This window comes from Salmo trutta, chromosome 29 (genome assembly GCF_901001165.1).
Source record: "Salmo trutta chromosome 29, fSalTru1.1, whole genome shotgun sequence".
Lineage (NCBI taxonomy): Eukaryota > Metazoa > Chordata > Actinopteri > Salmoniformes > Salmonidae > Salmo > Salmo trutta.
The window spans coordinates 36561424-36583549 of NC_042985.1; the positions used below are offsets into that span (position 1 = coordinate 36561424).

The 22126-nt window shown below is 42.3% G+C and overlaps 1 protein-coding gene across 3 annotated transcripts in view; it reads right to left on the reverse strand.

The window, feature by feature from the left end:
* The window catches only part of LOC115167530 (activating molecule in BECN1-regulated autophagy protein 1), a 94616-nt gene that overhangs the window by 64100 nt on the left and 8390 nt on the right, over positions 1-22126 (reverse strand). For 2 of the 3 annotated variants that reach the window (XM_029722021.1, XM_029722020.1), the window contains exons 5-11: positions 21508-21680; positions 21291-21357; positions 19692-21208; positions 14408-14494; positions 5762-5944; positions 1866-1946; positions 1079-1182 (exon numbers count right to left, since the gene is read on the reverse strand). In XM_029722021.1, the coding sequence (XP_029577881.1) occupies positions 1079-1182; positions 1866-1946; positions 5762-5944; positions 14408-14494; positions 19692-21208; positions 21291-21357; positions 21508-21680 (2212 nt within the window). The remainder of the gene's footprint in view (positions 1-1078; positions 1183-1865; positions 1947-5761; positions 5945-14407; positions 14495-19691; positions 21209-21290; positions 21358-21507; positions 21681-22126) is intronic. The other variant, XM_029722022.1, reaches the window with a different exon arrangement.

Genomic DNA, 22126 nt, shown 5'->3' on the forward strand with positions numbered 1-22126 from the left:
TCTGCTGGTGAAAATTATAAATATTAATATATAAAAATGCCAGTTCTCAATTTTCACACATCATCCAAAAACAAAAAGAAGACTAGGCCATCTATGAACGAGCTGTGCTGAATGGCTGTGAAAGGTAATTTAAAGTCAAACACCCCATACGCCGCTGTGGCATTTCAAGAGCAACATTACAAACCATCATCAACACAGGTGTCACAGTAATCAGCGTAGGAAGCAAATGGAGGGCTGGGCGGAGAACATCTCTCCTGACTCAAGAGGCATGAAACCTGGTGTAATTTCTCTGTTTATTAACTAGACGACACACACACACAAAAACGGAGGAACTTTTCATGCAAGTTGAACGGAAACACTAATTGTAAAACATTTGATATTTGTAGGTTTCAGCAGTGGGCAAGACACACACACACAATGACAGTGATACAGTACAATGAGAAACAACACCGTAAACAACACTGAAGCCACAGCAGCACTCTAATTTCTCGCGGTGACTATCGGTCCTTGTCGGACAATGGAAGCAAAGGGTGAGTGGGACTATTTGGCTTGGTTTGACATGAGCTGTGAATGAGGAGTCAGAAACAATTAAGAATGCAAAAGCATGCTTGAGATGGGACTAGAGAGAACCTCACATCTTTTACACATGAATCATGTCAGGGGAAAAAAATAGTTTGGTAAGTTTGCTCTTTGGGGCTGGTGTGGGCGTTCCAGCATGTTTGCAAGAGTGTGGGCGGCAGGGGAAAGAGGTTCTGAAGCACTCTCGTTGACGAATTCATTACCTGCAACGTCCACATCAATACCACTGGAGCATGTGGATTGTGCTCCAAAAGCGTGGGTGGAGAGCACAGGGCAGTCATTACGCAGAGGCCCTCTTCGCAAACACTTACCTGTGCTGCTGCACTAATACTCACGAGTGGCTGAACTGCTCATCCATCTGAAAATGGTACATTGTGTGGGCAACCAGGTCCTAAAGCACCCACGTGATCTGAAATATTATAGGAATTGCCAGCTCTCCTTGCAGCCTAGATACCCAAACAGAAAACGAGACAAAAACACGAGGGATAACTCTGCCTACCTGCTAGGACCCTGTTGACGGAGGAATGGGTGGCCAGGCCAGGCTGGCCCCTCTCATGGTGGAAGATCCCAGCATATGGCAGATACTCAGGCAGTAGGAACCTCCTTGAACAAACAGAGAAGCATCAAGTTACATAGAATCACACAACAGAGAGTTTACTCACCCCATAATTAAGATGACATGAGAAAATTGGAGACCATCCATGTGGCGTAATAGGGGACTAAAATATGGGACTAAAAAGCATAGGCAAGTCTTTATAATAGCCTTACCGGACTCTACATTGTTGCACAAACTGATGATTGTGCTGTATGATTATGCTAATGCTCACCACTGGTTTTGGGTAGACAGATTCTAAAATCAAACTTACGAAAAAGTTTGAGAATATGTAAAACATTTCCTGTATCCAAATCTCGGGACAGAGTCCCATTATGTCATCGGCAGCTCATATTATTGGCCAAAAAAACAAACATCATTGGAATATGAAGAGCCAATAAGTGTAATGTACTCAAGAGTCCAGGAGGACAACTGAAGAGTTTGGATAGGTTGACTATTTTTGGTTTTCCCGTATCTTTCTTTTTTAGTTAAGTATTGACAGTATTTATTGTATGCTGTGATGATGCTGTATCTTTATTGTAGGGATGGCTGTTTTTGTTTGTTTTCTCTGCATTGTGTGTATTCCATCAGTGAAACCAGTGGAATCGCTTTAATGTGTGTATTCCCTTGGGTTGTACTCAGTGCATCTTTTTCCTAATAAAATCAATCAATTAATCATATCAGGGCCACCCACCGGGGAACAAATCTGCCAAGCGAGGGGGCAGACATACGAGCGTTGCGTGGAGCTCTGTGTCTGGCGCGATCACCATTATCCCTGTGAAGAAAGAGAGGGGGAGATAACAGACAAATATATACAAGGAGTACCTCAAATTAAAAGCCTCAGCTTAACTGAGAGACCGTAGCTGGGCTCACTATATAGTGCAGGCTCACTTAAAAGTTTGATGTTGGCCTAACTTATTAGTAGCTTGAGACCCAGACTAAAAGGAAGAAAGTTGCAGTACTGCTTGTGATTATCCAGCAGCCTCAAAAACCAAGCAGCCAAACAGAAACTCCAGAGAAGATTGGCAAAAGTTTGAAATGCTGCAATGCATAAAGATGGTCATTTATGGTAAAGATGGTTATTTACGGCTCCAATGTTTCTCCATTTACAGCTTTGAAAAACTGCTCGTAAGTAGGCCCCTTTTTACAACACCGTACACTCTAGTCCGGACACATTCAAAAGGAGGAAAAACAAAGACAACATATTTCCAGCCTGAGGAGACACTGTATAGAATCAGGACGGCATGTAAGCCTAGCGGTTAAGAGCGTTGGGCCAGTAGCCGAAAGGTAGCTCGTTCGGATCCCTGTTCAGACTAGGTGAAAAATCTGTCGATGTGCCCTTGAGCAAGGCACTTAACCCTAATTGCTCCTGTTAGTCGCTCTGGATAAGAGCATCTGCTAAAATGACTAAAATGTAAATATCAGAACTTGCGAAGGAAGACTGTGCCATAACAGGAACATTGGTTCCTGTAATTTATTCACTGACCCCAGGAGGAACTAAATATGCATCGTATTTCCATCAGAGCGTACCAGCTGAGAGGACACGGCCTCTGATCCACCGGACATTTCATATTCAGAATTTGCTTTACACTTCCTGAAAACTGTGACAATGTGAAGGATGTGAGAGAGAGGAAATCCGACGAACGTGGAGCCTCTGAAAGTATTCTAAATCAGAAAGCAGGCGGAAATAGAGATGCTTTCATAAATATACATTTCAATAACTGATATGAAATATGCCAACACTGTTATACCCTCCGCAATTCATTTCTAAGTCGGGCAGTCATGTTGGCGGAATAATTCAGAAACCAAATCGGTGAGGTCATATTCTGGCTTTGAAGATGCCCCATCTCACATCAGTCATCCAGAACTGCATTTTAATACCGGAAAAATGTTGTTTGCTTCGACAGCAATGATACTCTGTGGCCGACTGGCCGTATAACTTCATTCCATGTATGCTCAAGTCGAAAGTAAAACTATTTTGCTAGCCATGTTATAAAATGTCCAGCAAATAAGGAACCAGTTGATCAGTCTAGGAAGACTTAAAACTTGCAAACAGACTAAAAAAACTAAAAAAATGGGGACAAGACACCCCCGTAAGTAAGTTGAAGAAATGTCCAGCCTCATTCTTCGCAAGTGTAGAAAACTAACTCATTTAGATTAAGCCGCAATTCATTTGGGAAAGGAGATGAGAAGGAGAGCTAATAAGTGGTCAAGTGACAGCTGCTTTCTGTGGAAACTGGCAACAGCGTCATCGGCGGTGTCATTATTAAACTGCTGTTCTCTTCTCTCTCTGATCAGCATGTTACAAAACAAGGTGAGAGTTTGGAGGAGAATTAGGCTACAGCTCTAAAATGATTTCTTCAGTAGACCCTTTTAAAATACCAAATACTGTCACTCTGTGCAGTTCTCAAGGGGCGCATCATCCTGATTCATCTATAGTCGGAGTCTGCTGCTGTATATGATTTCACAGGACTGTTTGCTGGTTCCATTACAATTAGTGAATTCTTCCAGCATTCCAAAAGCGCCATAGGGTTTTGCTGGCTATAAGGGCATGTCTTTTCACCGTGCAACTGGCACATCATGATCAGTTTAAAGAAAAAGTGAAAATCTGTTCTCAGTTATTCTGCACGTTGAAATATATGATTTTGTGAAAATCAAACAAAAACACCTATCAAGTGTGTATGGTGTTAAGAATGAATTTTTTGTAATTATTTCATCACCCGTAGCATCCTGCTCCAGAAAAACACAGCTCAGACAGGGCTGCAGACTAACATCTGACCCTGGTGCCATTGGTCCCACTAACTTATTCAGTTGGTGGCACCAGGCCAACGATTTGGTCGCACCAACATTTTGTGTAACGCAATAGAAAAAAAATATCATAATCTCACAAAGTCATTCGTAGTGCTTTAATGAGGAAAATAGACTGTTGAGATGATGTGATTAAAGAACTGTTTTTCCAAACATGTCCAAGCAGGAATGCATGATTCAAGTAATTATTATGTGCAAACCAGTTTGTCATTAAAATTTGGGCTGGTAATTAGGCAATTGTTGCTATATTTTACTTTCACAATAGGGCTCCAGACTTCTCCAAATGTTTTGATCAATAGAGATCCATTTGCCTACATGATTTTGTGTACCTGCTAATAGGCTAATTCATTTGGGGCTAATTCACCACCTGAGGAAGTGGAAATCAAAACACATTAGCTAGATCGCTAACTGTGAATATTGCTCATAGTTAGCCGTGCAATTGATCACTATAACTGTAAATTGAATGTCCTAAAAACTTTACAGTGGTACTAGCACAGACTGAAAAATGGCCAACGTGCACAAGGCTCCGCATCTCAAAGACATACAGTACCACAAAATTAGTTTACATTCGTTTTTTGTTTTTTTAACGGTGCCAATCACTCATTATTGAAAGTTGAGAAACGTCATACCCCCAGAAATCTGAGACCTCCCTCTCATCAACTAACAACAGCGTTGTGTCTCTGATGCATAGAGCCATCCCCCATACTGTTAATTGCACTCACTACGGCTGCAAAGTTCTGATCCACGCCAATCATTTAAAACAATTAGTAAGCAGAAGCGTAAATCTGGAATTGGGGATAAGGGCAAGTCGTCTTGTTATAATTCCCTAAATCCCACCAGGTTCAATAATGAACGAGAGGGTGGCAGCACATGTCTAATCTTGTCGGAAGAAAACAGACACTGTCTCACACTGATGTGGAGCTGACGCCACACCATGCAATGACCCAGTTATAACTAGCAACATGGTGATTGGACCGTTTACATGCTCGAGGAAAATGTCCTTGCTGGTTTGATGTAACTCTGAATCCAACCCAAAGGACAATAAATGGCATTCTAAAATAGTTGATGGAGCGACGAATAACTTAGTTGTTCATTCTGACAAACAGTTGTCATCATTATAAATAATATGTCGTCAATTGCTGGAGAGGAAATAGCGCCAGGGGAATTCCTTTGACCTCATTCGGCCAAAGATGCTACAGTACAAAGTCTGCAGAGGCCTGAGAAGACTGATGACCTCAAATAAGTCCTGGGAGCATTGAGTGTTCCAAACCACTGACCCTGGAGTATCAAGGCCCTGCAAGCAACACCATCCCCCTGCACCTTTATCATAGCCAGGCCAGAGGCAATTAACATATACATGTTGAAGGAGAAAGAAAAAAACCTAATCAATTTGAAAAATACATCACAAATTCAACCTTTGAGAGCCACACATTAGGCATTCGATACGCAAGTTATTTTTGGTAGGAGTGTTTTTCAGCTGCTTGCTTTGTTAGTCATAATGCACTCCAGATCATACCGAGGGTGTGTGGAGGCACAATGCAGGAAAATCATTTCCCCTCACCCATTGGCAATGGTGGCACTAACTTCACAGCCAAATCCACTGACAGAGAAATCACAGCATTCTGCTATGTTATGGTTTCATGCAAAATTATTCCATGAATAAATCCCAACGCTCTCAACAATTGTAGGATGTTTTATCATAATGTGTCCTGTAAATGTCTTCATAAACAATAGTCAAGGGATACAAAAGGCATTGGATGTTGTAGGTAGAAGACGACTCACTCAAACTCCTCAAAGTCCACCTCGTTGTTCTCAACGGAGGGGGAGGAGTTGCTTCCCGGGCTATCTGAGGTGGATGAGAGAGGCCGCAGTCGGCTCTGGTAGCGCAGTGATCGTTGGCGAATGCTGTCCCGCCGAGATAAGTACTGAATCATCCGCTGGGCATAATATGCAGCAGGGGACAACCTGTGAACACAGCAAGGACACACAACTAAAATCAATGGTGATCAGATAACCCAGGAGCAATAGACCGCAACGGAAATAAGTCGGACTCTGTGCTATCCCAGTCACGTTCTTTTTGTATGTATAGTGTAGATATGTCTTTTTTAGAACTGACAAATAAAAACAAGCAAAGCAGGCAGAAAGCAGTGCTAATACCAGAACAAATCCAAGACCATGTATTGTCAGAGCCCACATACTGTAAAAATGGAGCAGGCTTCTTCTTCAAAAAAGTAAACTTCCCCATCTTCCATGCTTCAACTCTGATGGCCATAGTTAGTGTGGTTCAATAAACCGCCTCCAACGTTATTTTAGGCCTCACAACCAACAGTGGTGTAAAGTACTTAAGTAAAAATACTTGAAAGTACTACGTACGTAGTATCTGTACTTTACTATTTATATTTTTGACTACTTCTACTTCACTACATTCCTAATCTTCTTTAAGTACTTTATACTCCATATATTTTCCCTGACATCCAAAAGGACAGGAAAATGGTCTAATTCACACACTTATCAAGATAACCTCCCTTGTCATCCCTACTGCCTCTGATCTGGCGGACTCAATAAGCACATGCTTCGTCTGTAAATTATATGTTAGTGTTAGACCGTGCCCCTAGCTATCCGTAAATGTAAAAAAAGAGGCTGTCTGGTTCGCTTAAGATTTTTTTTATCATTTACAATTTTACTTTTGATGCTTAAGTATATTTTATCAATTACATGTACTTTGATAATTAAGTATATTTAAAAGCAAATACTTGGACTTTTACTCAAGTAGTATTTTACTGGGTGACTTTCACTCAAGTCATTTTATATTAAGGCATCTTAACTTTTACTCAAGTATGACAATTAGGTACATTTTCCCACCACTGGTAACCATGCCAGCCCAGGACCTCCACATCCGGCTATTTCACCTGCGGGATCGTCACCCGGACAGCTGATGAAACTGTGTGTTTGCGCAACCGAAGAATTTCTGCACAACCTCTAAGAAACAATCTCAGGGAAGCGTGCTCGTCGTCCTCACCAGGGTCTTCACCTGACTCCAGTTTGGCGTCATGACCGACTTCAGTGGGCAAATGTTCACCTTCGACGGCCAGTGGCACGCTGGTGTGTGCTCTTCACGGGTGAATCCTGGTTTCAACTGAACCAGGTAGATGGCAGACAGAGTGTTGTGTGGGCAATCAGTTTGCTGATGTCAACGCTGTGAACAGAGTGCCCCATGGTGGCGGTGGGGTTATGGTATGACCAAGCACAATCTACAGACAACAAACATAATTGCATTTTAAATCGATGGCAATTTCAATGCACAAAGATACCGTCACGAGATCCTGAGGCCCATCCTGAAGCCTACTGGCTTAAATGGTGCCTCTAGAGACAAAACCTCTCATCGTCACTCAATGCCTAGGCTTACCTCCACTGTACTCACATCCTAGTCTGTACATTATGCCTTGAATGTATTCTTCCGCGCCCAGATACCTGCTCCTTTTACTCTCTGTTCCGAACGCACTAGACGACTAGTTATTTTAGCCTTTAGCCGTACTCTTAGCCTACTCCTCCTCTGGTGATGTAGAGGTTAACCCCTGCAGCCCCCAGCATCACTCCCACTCTCCAGGCGCTCTCATTTGTTGACTTCTGTAACCATAAAAGCCTTGGTTTCATGCATGTTAACATTAGAAGCCTCCGCCCTAAGTTTTAGTCACTGCTTTAGCACACTATGCCAACCCGGATGTCCTAGCCGTGTCTGAATCCTGGCTTAGGGAGGCCACCAAAAATCCAGAATTGTCCATCCCTAACTTAAACATTTTCCGACAAGATAGAACTGCCAAAAGGGGCGGAGTTACAATCTACTGCAGAGATAGCCTGCAGAGTTCTGTCATACTATCCAGGTCTATGCCAAAACAATTCGAGCTTCTACTTTAAAAATCCACCTTTCCAGAAATAAGTCTCTCACCGTTGCCGTTTGTTATAGACCCCCACCCCCCAGCTGTGCCCTGGACGGAGGGCCTGTTGTCCGGACCTCTGGCAGACTATGGGGATGCCACAGGGTTCAATTCTCGGGCCGACTCTTTTCTCTGTGTGTGTATATGTGTATGACGTCGCTCTTGCTGTTGGTGAGTCTCTGATCCACCTCTACGCAGACGACTCCATTCTGTATACATCTGGCCCTTCTTTGGACACTGTGCTAACAAACCTCCAAACGAGCTTCAACGCCATACAACACTTCTTCCATGGCCTCCAACTGCTTTTAAATGCTAGTAAAACTAAGTGCATGCTCTTCAACCGTTTGCTGCCCGCACCCTCCCGCTCGACTAGCATCACTACTGTGGACGGTTCTGACCTAGAATATGTGGACAACTGCAAATACCTAGGTGTCTGGCTAGACAGTAAACTTTACTTCCAGACTCACATTAAGCATCTCCAATCTAAAATTAAATCTAGAATCGGCTTCCTATTTCACAAAAAAGCCTCCTTCACTCATACTGTGAAACATACCCTCGTAAAACTGACTATCCTACCGATCCTTGACTTCGGCGATGTCATTTACAAAATAGCCTCCAACCCTCTACTCAACAAATTGGATGCAGTCTATCACAGTGCCATCCGTTTTGTCACCAAAGCCCCATATACTACCCACCACTGCAACCTTTATGCTCTCTTTGGCTGGCCTTCGCTACATATTCGTCGCCAAACCCACTGGCTCCAGGTCATCTACAAGACCCTGCTAGGTAAAGCCCCGCCTTATCTCAGCTCACTGGTCACCATAGCAGCAGGTATATTGCGCTGGTCATCCCCAAAGCCAACAACTCCTTTGGCCGCCTTTCCTTCCAGTTCTCTGCTGCCAATGACTGGAACAAATTGCAAAAATCACTGAAGCCTTATATCTCCCTCTCTAACTTTAAGCATCAGCTGTCAGAGCAGCTTACCTATCACTGTACCTGTACACAGCCAATCTGTAAATAGTACATCTCGTCCCCATATTATTACTTACCCTCTTGCACCCCAGTAGCTCTACTTGCACATCCTCATCTGCACATCACTCCAGTATTAATGCTAAATTGTAATTATTTTCACCTCTAGGGCTATTTTATTGCCTACCTCCCTACATTTGCACACACTACATAGATTTTTCTAGTCTTTTGTGTTATTGACTGTACGTTTGTTTATATGTAACTGTGTTGTTTTTGTAGCACTGCTTTGCTTTGCTTGATCTTGGCCAGGTCTCAGTTGTAAATGAGAACTTGTTCTCAACTGGCCGACATCACCTCATATTTCAACCTGATAATGCACGATCCCATGTCACAAGGAGCTTTACATAATTCCTGGAAGCTGAAAATATCCCAGTTCTTCCATGGCCTGTGAGGGATGCTCTGGATTGACGTGTACAACAGCGTGTTCCATTTCCCAACAATATCGAGCAACTTCGCACAGCCATTGAAGAGGAGTGGGACAACATTCCACAGGCCACAATCAACAACCTAATCACCTTTAGGTGAAGGAAAGGTCACGCTGCATGAGGCAAATGGTGGTTACACCAGATACTGAATGGTTCTGATCAATGCCCCCTTTTTTTCTTTTAAAAAGGTATCTATGACCAACAGATGCATATATATCCCAGTCATGTGTAATCCATAGATTAGGACCTAATGAATTTACTTAAATTGACTGATTGAAAGACTCAGTAAAATCTTTTTTTTTTTTAAATGTAGTAGACATTTTTGTAAAGTGTAAATGCTAACCTATCAGTTGTCTTCATCGGGCTTCGCTAAGCTGAGAACATTGTGTAGAAATTGTTTTGGAATCTGAAAAACTTGTATGGTATATCTACAGCCAAGTCGGAGTACCCAAATCAAGGAAAATGTATGATGTTAAATAAATAATAGCCTAAACTGGAAAGTTATGAGCTAGGGCCAGACTACAGTATTTAGATTTAATCCAAAATGTTGGTTTGTGTAAACAAAGCTCAACAGTCAGAAGAGGTGAATGAAGAGATATCGCTAAATCAGTAAAGTAAATATGTTCGTTTTTGCTGCTGACAGCAGACAAGGTGGTCTGGGACAGTCAATGTTGACACTCCACAAATATAAATAGATGACTTAACTCGCAGAAGATTAGGGTTTATCAAAACCATCACCCATCCATGCAATTATCACTAGTCAAGTTGTGTGCACACTTCAGTCTAGCTTTCCCAGTGATTGTACTGTATTTCCAGGGCTCAAGGATCATGCAATACTTTGGTATTAAGTACATTTTTCTTCAAGTTATAGTGTAGCCTGCTATGCAATCTCTGTATAGCTGTTCATGTCACAAATGAGTTTATAGGTTGAAAAACCAGAGTAACCTTAATCAAAGTTATTGCACGACGCCCAGGGGGTCAGCAAATGGATTACAATGCAAAATTCTGGATTGGAAATGAAAACGAGTACAGGGAAATAAATCAACACCTGGCAAGTATTAAAAGTGCTACTAAATTGACTCTACAAATTTGTTTTTCAGATCTGGCATCAATTCCACTGAAGCTTTATGAATTTGATGTGACAGGGGACAAACATGTTCAAAATGGTCAAAATAAAGGAGGCAGGCTCCATCTTTTGATATCTTAGAAACTAAAATCATAAATCTCTACTCTGGAGTTCAGAATGCAATGGGAAGAGAAGGTAACAGGGTACATAGGGTTATTTTTTTAATCGAGTTCCCAATACTCCAGGAGGTGAGAAGGAACAGCAGTGGCCATGAATATCTGGGTCTGCCCACGAGGAAACACTATCAAAGACACTGTCAAGCTCTGAAACAGGTTAACAGCAGAGAATATCTGAGTTTGGACACTACCTACTCTTAATGTAGTTCTGTCCTGGATGCAAGCCATACTGGCAAATTACAAATGACAAGGCACCTACAAAGCCCCAGTAGCTTTCTCACAATGTTCAATGGAAATTATTTTTGTAATTCCCTCGAAAAAAAAAATTCTAGGAACTGGCCATAAAAAGGACCCATTTTCACCTCAGATACTTCAGCGGTCTCAATGCATTGTATTAAATGGTTAACAGCATGTAAGAAAATGTTCATGGGCAGAACACATGGGAAATGTTTTCATGTGGGAACTATTTGTAACTGTTACTCTTGCAGATAGGCCTAGCCTACTTCTTACTCATAAATGTTTGAGGATATTAAAATGGAAGAGGAACTAGATTTGGATTTTCAAAGTAGAAAACCTTTAACGGATCCTTATATTCAGTCTGAATATGCCTTTTGGGAAATTCTGATTGTTGGTTGAGGACCTCTTAACCTCTCTGGGGTATGCGGGACACACTCGCCAACAGCCAGTGAAATAGCAGGGCAAATTCAAAACAACAAAAACCTCATAATTCAAATCTCAAACATACAACTATTATATCCCATTTTAAAAGATACACTTCTCGTTAATCCAACCACACTGTCCGATTTCAAAAAGGCTTTGCGGCGAAAGCATAACATTGGATTATGTTAGGACAGCGCCTAGACAAGAAAAACCACACAGCCATTTTCCAAGCAAGGAGAGGCGTCACAAAAACCAGAAATACAGCTAAAATGAATCACTAACCTTTGATCTTCATCAGATGGCACTCATAGGACTTCATGTTACACAATACATGCATGTTTTGCTCAATAAAGTTCATATTTATATATATAAAAAAAACATTTTACATTGGCGTGTAATGTTCAGAAATGTTTCTCCTCCCAAAACTTCCAGTAAATGAGCACATCAATTTACAGAAATACTCATCATAAACGTTTATAAAATATTCAACTGTTATTCAAAGAATTATAGATACACTTCTCCTTAATGCAACCGCTGTGTCAGATTTTAAAAAAGCTTTACGGCGAAAGCAAACTTTGTAATAATCCGAGTACAGCGCTCAGACACCAAAAGAAGCCATAGAGATACCCGCCATTTGAGTCAACAGAAGTCACAAATAACATTATAAATATTCACTTACCTTTGATGATCTTCATGGGAATGCACTCCCAGGTATCCCAGTTCCACAATAAATGTTTGTTTTGTTCGATAAAGTTAATCTTTATGTCCAAATACCTCCATTTTGTTCACGCGTTCAGTGGAGTAATCCAAATGCACTGTGCTTGCGCAGTTAGTTCATACGAAAAGTCAAAAGTTATATTCCAGTTCGTAGAAACATGTCAAACGATGTATAGAATCAATCTTTAGGATGTTTTTATCATAAATCTTCCATAGTATTCCAACCGGACGATTCCTTTGTTTTCAGAAATGAAAAGGAACACACCTAACTCTCACGGGAGCGAGCGAGATTGAGCTCATGTCATTTTCTCAGTCATCTGACTCCATATGCTCTTATTCTCTCCCCAATCACAGTAGAAGCATGAAACAACGTTCTAAAGACTGTTGACATCTAGTGGAAGCCTTAGGAAGTGCAAAATGACCCCATTGACACTGTGTATTAGATAGGCAATCACTTGAAGAACTACAAACCTCAGATTTCCACACTTCCTGGTTGGATTTTTTCTTCAGATTTTTGCCTGCCATATGAGTTCTGTTATACTCACAGACATCATTCAAACAGTTTTAGAAACTTCAAAGTGTCTTCTATCCAAATCTAGTAATAATATGCATATCCTACCTTCTGGGCCTGAGTAGCAGGCAGTTTACTACGGGTACGCTTTTCATCCGGACGTCAAAATACTGCCCCCTACCCCGATGAAGTTAACTGAGGAATGTGGTTGTTTTTTTATGATTGTGTTTTTGAAGGTTCTGTATTTTCTATGCGCCTATGCTGACTTGATTGTGTAAGCGTTAGTCATGCATAGCTCCCTTGTAAAAGACACGTTGGTCTTAAATGGGACTCCACCCTGCCTAAATAAAGTTTAAATAAATACATGTGAGAGAGAATAACGAGGTGAGAGGGAAGTGTCGGCGCTATCCTCGCCACTAGATAGGCGTTTAAGATCAAAAGGTCAAAGCAAATGACGACAGAGTGAGCAGTCAATAGTCAAGTGTCCACTCTCTACAAAAATTGGCTGTACTGATCATTATGTCCCTGCTCTGGGTCACACATTGATTTTCTATATAGCACCTTGGTTCCTAAGCGGAGCAGCTCTGTCCCTAGATGAATGTATTTTTACTGAGAGGACTAGGCCCAACTATCCACCTCACAAGGTCACCACCTTGGAGGTCAGCTGGCATTCAATCCCAGACACTAAATTCAGAACCTCCAGGCTCAGAGCAGACCAGGTGTAATGAATCACTCTTCAGCAAGGCAGTATCAGAAAGGTAGGAACACAGATAGTGGTGACGTTACCAACATTATCAACATCTTCGCTCAAAAGTCTAAGAAACATCACAACTTGTGTTGGGCTGCAATGAATAAAAATGTATTACCATGAAAACACAATGTCCAAGTTCCATTTATATTTAACGACGACCAGTTACAATTCCATTTATAGCAGTGATAATGGATTTCAAAGAACAGCATGCATTAAAGTTAATATATGCTACACGGTTGGCCTACTGGCAGATGTTCAAGGGAAATTACCTTCGACAATACTTCATGTAAGCATCATATGCTTGAAGCTATACTGTCTAGTTTGTCTTACAGTATATAATGTCAACGCTATGACATACTGTTGCCTGAGAACCACACAGAGACAAGTGTGCACAGGTTAGTGAAATGTTAGTCCTCCAAAAATGTTGTTGTCGTCACGCCTCCTTTGGAGGTCTGAAAAATGTTGTATGAGCCAAAACGGTTTGAATGGTCCGCTGGCTTCCAGTAGCTACATTTTTATTGGACGTTACATTCCAAGAACCCTCCCCACATGACTGTTGAGGGAGTGCTGCATCTTAAGCTCCACCCAAGCAAGGCATTAGATTGGTTTGACGTGTTGTGAGGCATCAGATTTAGACCAAGTCTCCAACCCTTTTTAGCTAATTTAGGCCAGACTTCAGGATTAGGGAAGCCTGGTTCTCTACGAGGCTAGTGAAATGATGATGTTGATAGTGGGACCATTTTCCATTTGTTTGCTGGCTTGTCTGCACCCGTTAGAGCACTACACTGAGGTCTGAACTGAAAAAGTGTCAGATTTCCTTGGCATCAATATTTGCCATAAAATGGTGCTCTATCCATTGTTTTTAGAATTGTCAATGATCCCTGACAGTCTCCCTTATGTTCAGTGATTGTTAGACAGAAAACAAAATGAAGAGACTGTATACATTTAGGTCCAATATCATTTCTGCAGTTTCGATTTATTTTTACTCAAACCACCTGAGGGCAAATCGACAATGTTTGACACCCCCATTTATCAAGTGGCAAATTATTGTTGGTCCTTGTAGTGTGTGCTACATGCTAATCTAGTATGCTTGGTGGAACTTTTTTTGTATTCTCAAATTACAAGTAAAACATCAATAGCACTGACCACAAGACTCACCTGGCAGGATCTGGATAAATAGGATGGTCCCGGGAGCCAGATATGTCATACCGAGACTGCGACATAAGAGATGACTCCAAAAGCCTCCTATGAAAGAGAAACAGAGCAAAAGGGATGGTTACATTTTCATGTCCACTAACAAAAACACCACAAACAAAGTTGTTGTACCTGTTGCTTAATGATCAGCTCAAATATTTTCCATATTCATTATCACCAACTAGTCTAAACCGCTTTCCAGTAAAAAAAAGAAGCCATTTCTGTGACTGACGCAACCAAACAATGTTTCTCTCCTATCTCATTACTTTTCAGAGGTAGAATTAAGAGAATGAATACCTTCACAATTAAAAACACACACACACACACGAGAGTCTACATATCAGGTACTTCCTCAATGGATACGAATGTCTCCTAGCTCTTCTTTATAACATCCTGTGTCCAGGGACAGCTGATTTGGGGGACAGATTTACAATGGGAATCAATGCACTACAGCTGAACAGCCCGATCAACTATGCTTGATAATGGCAATAAAACGTGACGACGCGCTGAACCTTTTATCAAGACCCAGTATTCCCACACTAGGGATGTTGCAAAGACCATGAACAATGCCAAAATTTCAATTCAGCAGTCCAGTTCTTATTTTTCCAGTTTTCAGTTTGGATGAAACTGTATGTTTCACAGAGAAAGATTGGCTTTAGGTTGTTACTCAGGCCATTAAAGCTGAAACGTTTGAAATAGAGTGAATATAGAAAAGCTCAGGGACATGTGTGTGACAACGGAGACACGACATGACAATTTCAATCTTGAATGACATTTTAGTGCCCCATAAGACAAAAAGTGACTCCAAATATGGAAAGGCGGCAATCATTTATTCAGATTTAGAATGCAAATATATATATATATATATATATATATATATATATATATATATAGTTGGATTCAAAACGTGTTTTAAAAAAGCACATATGCAGTGCAGACTATTTCAAGTGATTGGCTGGAGAGCTAGCCCAACATTGTCAACATTAAAACAAGTTTGTAAATGATTCTGTGTTGTTGACATGTTAATGAGACAGAACATGCAGTTCCCACCCTCCTGCCATAATCCTTACCCCAAAGTTACAAAAAAACAACGTGCTCATTACCGTGAGGGATACAATAGCCAAATTACTGGAATAACTCAAAGCATTCCCTTCCTTGAGATTCACATTTATTTACATCCTCGCCAGCTTGCTCATTGGAGGATAGTCTTTTATAACCACCATTTTAGTCATTAAAAAAGTCTCATTAAATTCCTAAGGGACATTCATTTGCCCATTATCGGCAGCACATCAAGTTAAAAAAAATGATAGTGATGTGAAATGTCACAGCCCTGTGTAACAACCCATTCAATTAGTCCAGTCTTTTACTGAGCCGGGACTTGAATGCCATTCCTATACAGAGGATGGTGAGGCAACTAATATAACAATGGTCTTTATACTTTAGTGGCTTTGAGGAAAGTTTGGTATGCAAAGCACTAAATATTGAATTGTTAGATTATAACCTCAACTGCGCTAGTCTTTTGGGCTCAAAGCAAGTCAGAAAATGTCTAAGAATACAGTAGCCAACACCTCATTGGAAAAGCAATTACAGCAATAAATACAGCCTAATATAAGCCTAGACCTATTCATTTTGTCAAATCACTTTTAATCTGCTATATCAATGCCTTGCCCAAAGAAGGTTGACTTCAGAATGTGGACACAAGAAAGAACCCATTGTGCCCATGTAGGCTCAATAACACAAAGTAGCCTAAAGCTCAAATATCATTAATATAGTCAACATAAAACCTTGAACATATTCCATTTTGGGTGACCTGCAGCTGTGAGTCTATGAGATAGACTGGAATCTAAAAGAGACGTGAACAAAACAGAGAACCAAACTTCAGTCTGGTAATTTGCTTTCCAGACGCTTCTTGACGGCCTACAGATTAAACCCAATGCTTTGGCCTCGTGTCAGACAAAGTAGAGCAGCACCCTCAGGATGCTGGAGAGCTCTCCACACAACAAGCCCCAGCATTAGGCTAGATAATGAGGGGTTGAGCAGGAAGGGCAACTTCACATTGTTAAAGTTCACAACACTGCCCTTGAAACAGAGGCTAATTGCAACCTTCCAGGGCATGGGGATGGATTGGGATTGAAGCGAGAAGGAAAATGAGAGGGGGAAAAAAAACAATTACCGTGTGTGTTTTCAATGACTGTAGCTAAATGTTATGCAAATATTAAGATAACAAATATTTCACTTTTTCCACTTCACTGTTTCTTAAAATAGGCATTACTTTCTTGCCTGGCTACCCAAACTCCTTGCTCCAGCCAAACGCCACGCCCAAGTACGTTAGTTTCTTCTCCGCAGTGAGTCTGGATCTGAGTACGTTCCAGACGATTTGTAGAATGGAAATCCATTCTAGACCATCTGATTGGTTCCAGAAACTGATGGGTTGGGCAAGAGCACACATGGGTAAAGTGGCATTTCGAAAATTCGTCAATGTCTTTAATACTCTTCATTGTCATCAATGAAGATAAAACCAGTCTCAGACTGAATTATGTTGCGAACAATAGAGCAGCGGAAGAATTCAGTTTGTGTCGTGTTTTGTAGAGCCCTTCATATCCTCATAGTTTGTGCAAATAAAATGGTGTGTTCAATAAATAGCTTTTATAAGCGTTCACAGCAAATACCTATGCTAATTCACAAACCAATCCTAATAGCCTGGGTCTAACTACTCCTATTCTAGAAAGTTGTCAATGGTAGTTGCCACAGGAAAGGCAGAGCTATCTTGGCAATCATGTCTAAATATCTAGTCAGTACCATACTGCCACCAAGTGGAAAACTGAGAAGCAACACGGAGACAGTCCTGCTTCTACAGGTCCATTACAAATTAGCTTGTGTCCACCATTTGATTGGAACAATGGGAAGTCGATCCCCGGCCGAGTCATACCAAAGACTCTAAAAATGGGACCCGATGCGTCCCTGCTTGGAACTCAGCATTAACGAGATTGAGGGTAATGCTGCATTCACTACAACTGTGACATTTCCAACTTGGAAACTTGTGGAAAGATGAGGTCCGAGCTTCCCACTTGTTAAGTATCACAATCAGCCAAAAGAAAGCTCTACGCAAAGAAACTACTGTATGAAAAGCGACATATTGTCGACATTGTTGTTTTTTAACTTTTGTAGGCTTTTTGAATGGTATTCAATTTGCAAAAACGTAGCGCAATGGCCTTCAGTGTAATAACTTCACAAAAGGCATCTGGCAGAAATAAATTCATACACACAGTACCAGGCAAAAGTTTGGACACCTACACATTCATTTATTTAGACTATTTTCTACATTGTATAATGATAGTTTAGACATCAAAACTATGAAATAACATATGGACTCATGAAATAACCCCCCCCAAAAAATTGTTAAACAAATCAAAATATATGTTATATTTGACATTCTTCAAAGTAGCCACCCTTTGCCTTGATGACAACTTTGCACACTCTTGCCATTCTCTCAACCAGCTTCATGAGGTAGTCACCTGGAATGCATTTCAATTAACAGGTGTGCCTTGTTAAAAGTTCATTTGTGGAATTACATTCCTTCTATAAGCCAATCAACTGTGTTGTGACAAGGTAGGGGGTATAGAGAAAATAGCCCTATTTGGTAAAAGACCAAGTTCATGTTATGGCAAGAACAGCTCAAATAAGCAAAGAGAAATGACAGTCCATTATTACTTTAAGACATGAAGGTCAGTCAATCCGGAAAATGTCAAGAACTTGGAAAGTTTCTTCAAGAGCAGTCGCAAAAACCATTAAGCGCTATGATTAAACTAGCTCTCATGGGGACCGCCACAGGAAAGGAAGACTCAGAGTTACCTCTGCTGCAGAGGATACGTTCATTAGAGTTACCAGCCTCAGAAATTGCAGGCCAAATAAATGCTTCACATAGTTCAAGTAAGAGACACATTTCAACATCCACTGTTCAGAGGAGCTGTGTGAATCAGGCCTTCGTGGTCAAATTTCTGCAAAGAAACCACTACTAAAGGACACCAATAAGAATAAGAGACTTGCTTGGGCCAAGAAACACAAGCAATGGACATTAGACTGGTGGAAATCTGTCCTTTGGTCTGATGAGTCTAAATTTGAGATTTTTGGTTTCAACCGCCATGTCTTTGTGAGACGCAGAGTAGGTGAACGGAAGATCTCGGCATGTGTGGTTCCCACTGTGAAGCATGGAGGTGGTGGGTGATCGTGCTTTGCTGGTGACACTGTCAGTGTTTTTTATTTTTTTTATTTATTCAAGGCACACTTAACCAGCATGGCTACCACAGCATTCTGCAGCAATACACCATCCCATCTGGTTTGCCCTTAGTGGGACTATCATTTGTTTTTCAACAGGACAATGACCCAACAGACCTCCAGGTTGTGTAAGGGCTATTTGACCAAGAAGGAGTCTTGGAATGCTGCATCAGATGACCTGGCCTCCACATTCACCCGACCTCAACCCAATTGAGATGGTTTGGGATGAGTTGGACCCCAGAGTAAAGGAAAAGCAGCCAACAAGTGCTCAGCATATGTGGGAACTCATTCAAGACTGTTGGAAAAGCATTCCAGATGAAGCTGGTTGAGAGAATGCCAAGCGTGTGCAAAGCTGTCATCAAGGCAAAGGGTGGCTACATTGAATAATCTAAAATATATTTGTATTTGTTTAACATCTTCACTATTATTCTACAATGTAAAAAAAATAGTACAAATAAAGAAATAGCCTTGAATGAGAAGGTGTGTCCAAACTTTTGACTGGTACAGTATACTTTAATTGTCCAACATACTTACCAAAGAAAATGCCCTAATGACTGCACAAGTTTGGAAAACACCTTTTATCAAAATAAAATCAAAAATGCATTTAAAAAGAGGGGGAAATATTACCATATTAAGGGATATAAATCATTAAAAAAAAACTGGGATACTGATGTGAGATGCACAGTTGAATGAGCACAAAAGCAAGAAATGCGAAGTCTGCCTGTATGATTAGACTAATGACAAGCCTGGGGTGACTTGGGATGATGTGTAGGTCTTGCGGTAGGGCAGACTTGGAAGCTTATAAGATGTGTTGATTGTTGCATCTGGTACTGCCTCAAAGTCAGAGTTCAGCCATCAGGCCATTCATGCTACTTCCAGCATATTGGAAAAAGCTATGCTATCAATCATGTTTTTCATTTAACAAACTGCACAAAATATCAATAACACAGAACTTAACACCTGATTCTCTCACCTTCTCAGGTAATCGTCGTCGTGGTTTTCGTCAGGCATTTCTTGGTTTAAGGCCTCTTGTGGTACATTCACCGCTGGACTTGGACTGGCAGACGGTTGGTAAACTCTCTCCCACTGGCCTGTCTCCTGGTTATACACCAACCCCACCGCCTGTTCTCTCTGTGGGCTAGGGGTTCCCCGGTGAGGGAAGGCTGTGTCCCCTCCAGGTTCATCAGCACTGGGCTGTGGCTGTGCTAACTGTCTCCTGTCAGAGGACTGGGGAACATGTGGCACCGCCTGCCTCATTGTGTGAAAGGCAGAGTTGGGGCTTGGGGGCTGCCATGAGGTGCTCCCCTCCTCTTGTGATGGGGTCTGGCCGGTGCGCTCCCAGCGCTGTGTACCTTGGTTAAACGTGAACAGGTTGTGGCAGACCCTGCAGCGGTTCATATGGCCGCGGGAGGGACCAGAACCACCATCACTGCTGTTGGGGGGCTGATAATGGGGGGTGACAGGCCGCTCACAGTCCATGTTATTATTGAGCATCTCCCGTGTCTGTTGCTCTTGGCTGCTCTCTCCACCAGCACCACCTGACTGCTCCATTTCCTGCATGCGATCATACTCCATGAAGTAGCGATTCAAGTTGCACTGCAGCACGTTACGGATAGAGGTGGGGCTGTTGCTCCCTCCCTCCCCAAGAGAGTGGTGTCCACTACTAGTGCTGGGTCCATCTACAGAGCCGTTTCCACTGGTGTGAGGGCTCACTACTGCTGGGGGAAAGCTTCCTCCCTCTGTGGCAGAGGTGTAGACAGGCGACTGAAAGGAGCCCTCCTGCTGCCTCAGCACAGACAGCAGGTTGACAGAGGATGCACTAGTCCTGGGTGGAGATACCCCAACACCCCCACTACGCTCAGGGCGCATGTTGAGCATGCTGCCCATCCAGTCTGCCCCCGCCAGTCGCCCAGAGCACTCCCGGCCTGGCTGCTGGTGGCCCTGGTTGGTTATAAGGCCTGGGATGCTGCGCTGGCCAGGGCCTGAAGATGGAGTGCGTAAAGAGTGTCCTCTAGCACTGCCGTACACACTGCTGAAGGCAGAGGGACGGTGTGAGGAGCGAGGCTCAGAGGGCTGCCGAGGCTCAGTGCGAGCAGAGGAGAAGGTGGAGGCATGAGACTGGGTCTCCAGGCTCTCCGGGTCAGAGGGGTCCTCTCCAGATGGTGAAGGGGCTCGGGTGGCAGAGCACCGACTGCAGAAGCAAACCATACCAAGGTGTTGCACACAACCCTGGTAGGGGAGTCGGGAGCGATTCCGCAGGGCAGAATAACGTCCAGAGGGAAGACTAGGAGAGTCAGCAGCACTATTGGCAGCGGGTGCAGGAGGATGCTGTTCCTCAGACTGTGAGCCGGAGTTCCTCGATGACAGGATGTGCAGGAAGTTGTGGAGAATGGGGGTACGGCGGACCGGTTGGGACTGTAGGAAGGATCGATGGCGAAAGTGGGGCATCTCCACGCTATCCATGGGGACCTCAGAGTCATCATCACTCTGCTGAAAAGCACACAACAGGAACACAATGTTCTTGATATGATGCAACTGACCTTAAATAATGTAAAGTATTAAACAGTCTCACCTGTTGGTTAGAGGGATTCACTATAGCGGTCAACAGGTAATGACCCAGTGGGTCAAACCTCACCAGTCTGCAACAGAGCATTTGCATATGTCATTAGCTATGTTTTGCTTTGACTCGGTTTCCAAATTCAGATATTGCAGCAAAGTTTCAACAAGTCAAGTAATCGAACACTGTGGAAATTATAGGGAGATCGAGAAGGTGGAGCTTTTTGTCAGACCTGACTCTCTCTGTCTCGCTGGCAGTCTTGACCAGGGCAAATGGCTCCCTCCTACTCCAGTCCCAGAAGTGAACCTCATTGTTTGTTGCTATGAGAAGGAGCTGGGCAGTAGGGTGAAAGGCCAGGGAGGCAATGGCCACATTGCTCTCAGTGAACCAGCTCTCACTGCCACCCTGGGCATCAGAGGGGCCACACAATGTTCAAAAGAAGAATATTAGTGTCAATATTATGCACATGCACAAAAACCCAGAATGTCATCCAACTATTTTTAAGAGAATGCACGGAAATCGATTGGTAAGGAATAAAACTTGTGATGCAGGAGAGGACAAGGTTACCTACACCAGCGCCACACACAGAGATAGTTAGAGATCTCTAGATGGATATAACCCGTTTTTGCATGGACACTGCCAAAGAGCCCCACAGTGGAGGTGTCATAGTACCCATAAAACCTAGTAGTCAAACAGGGAAATGGTTCCTAATGTTTTTCTACCATTAATCTTTCCCATAGGGAATTTTAGAAACACATAAAGGGCTGTGATTCGTGTAGGCTTATCCTAGTGTGACATTTTGATAACCGTGTAAATCTCTCTCGGACAAGGTAACTTCTATCAATATATTC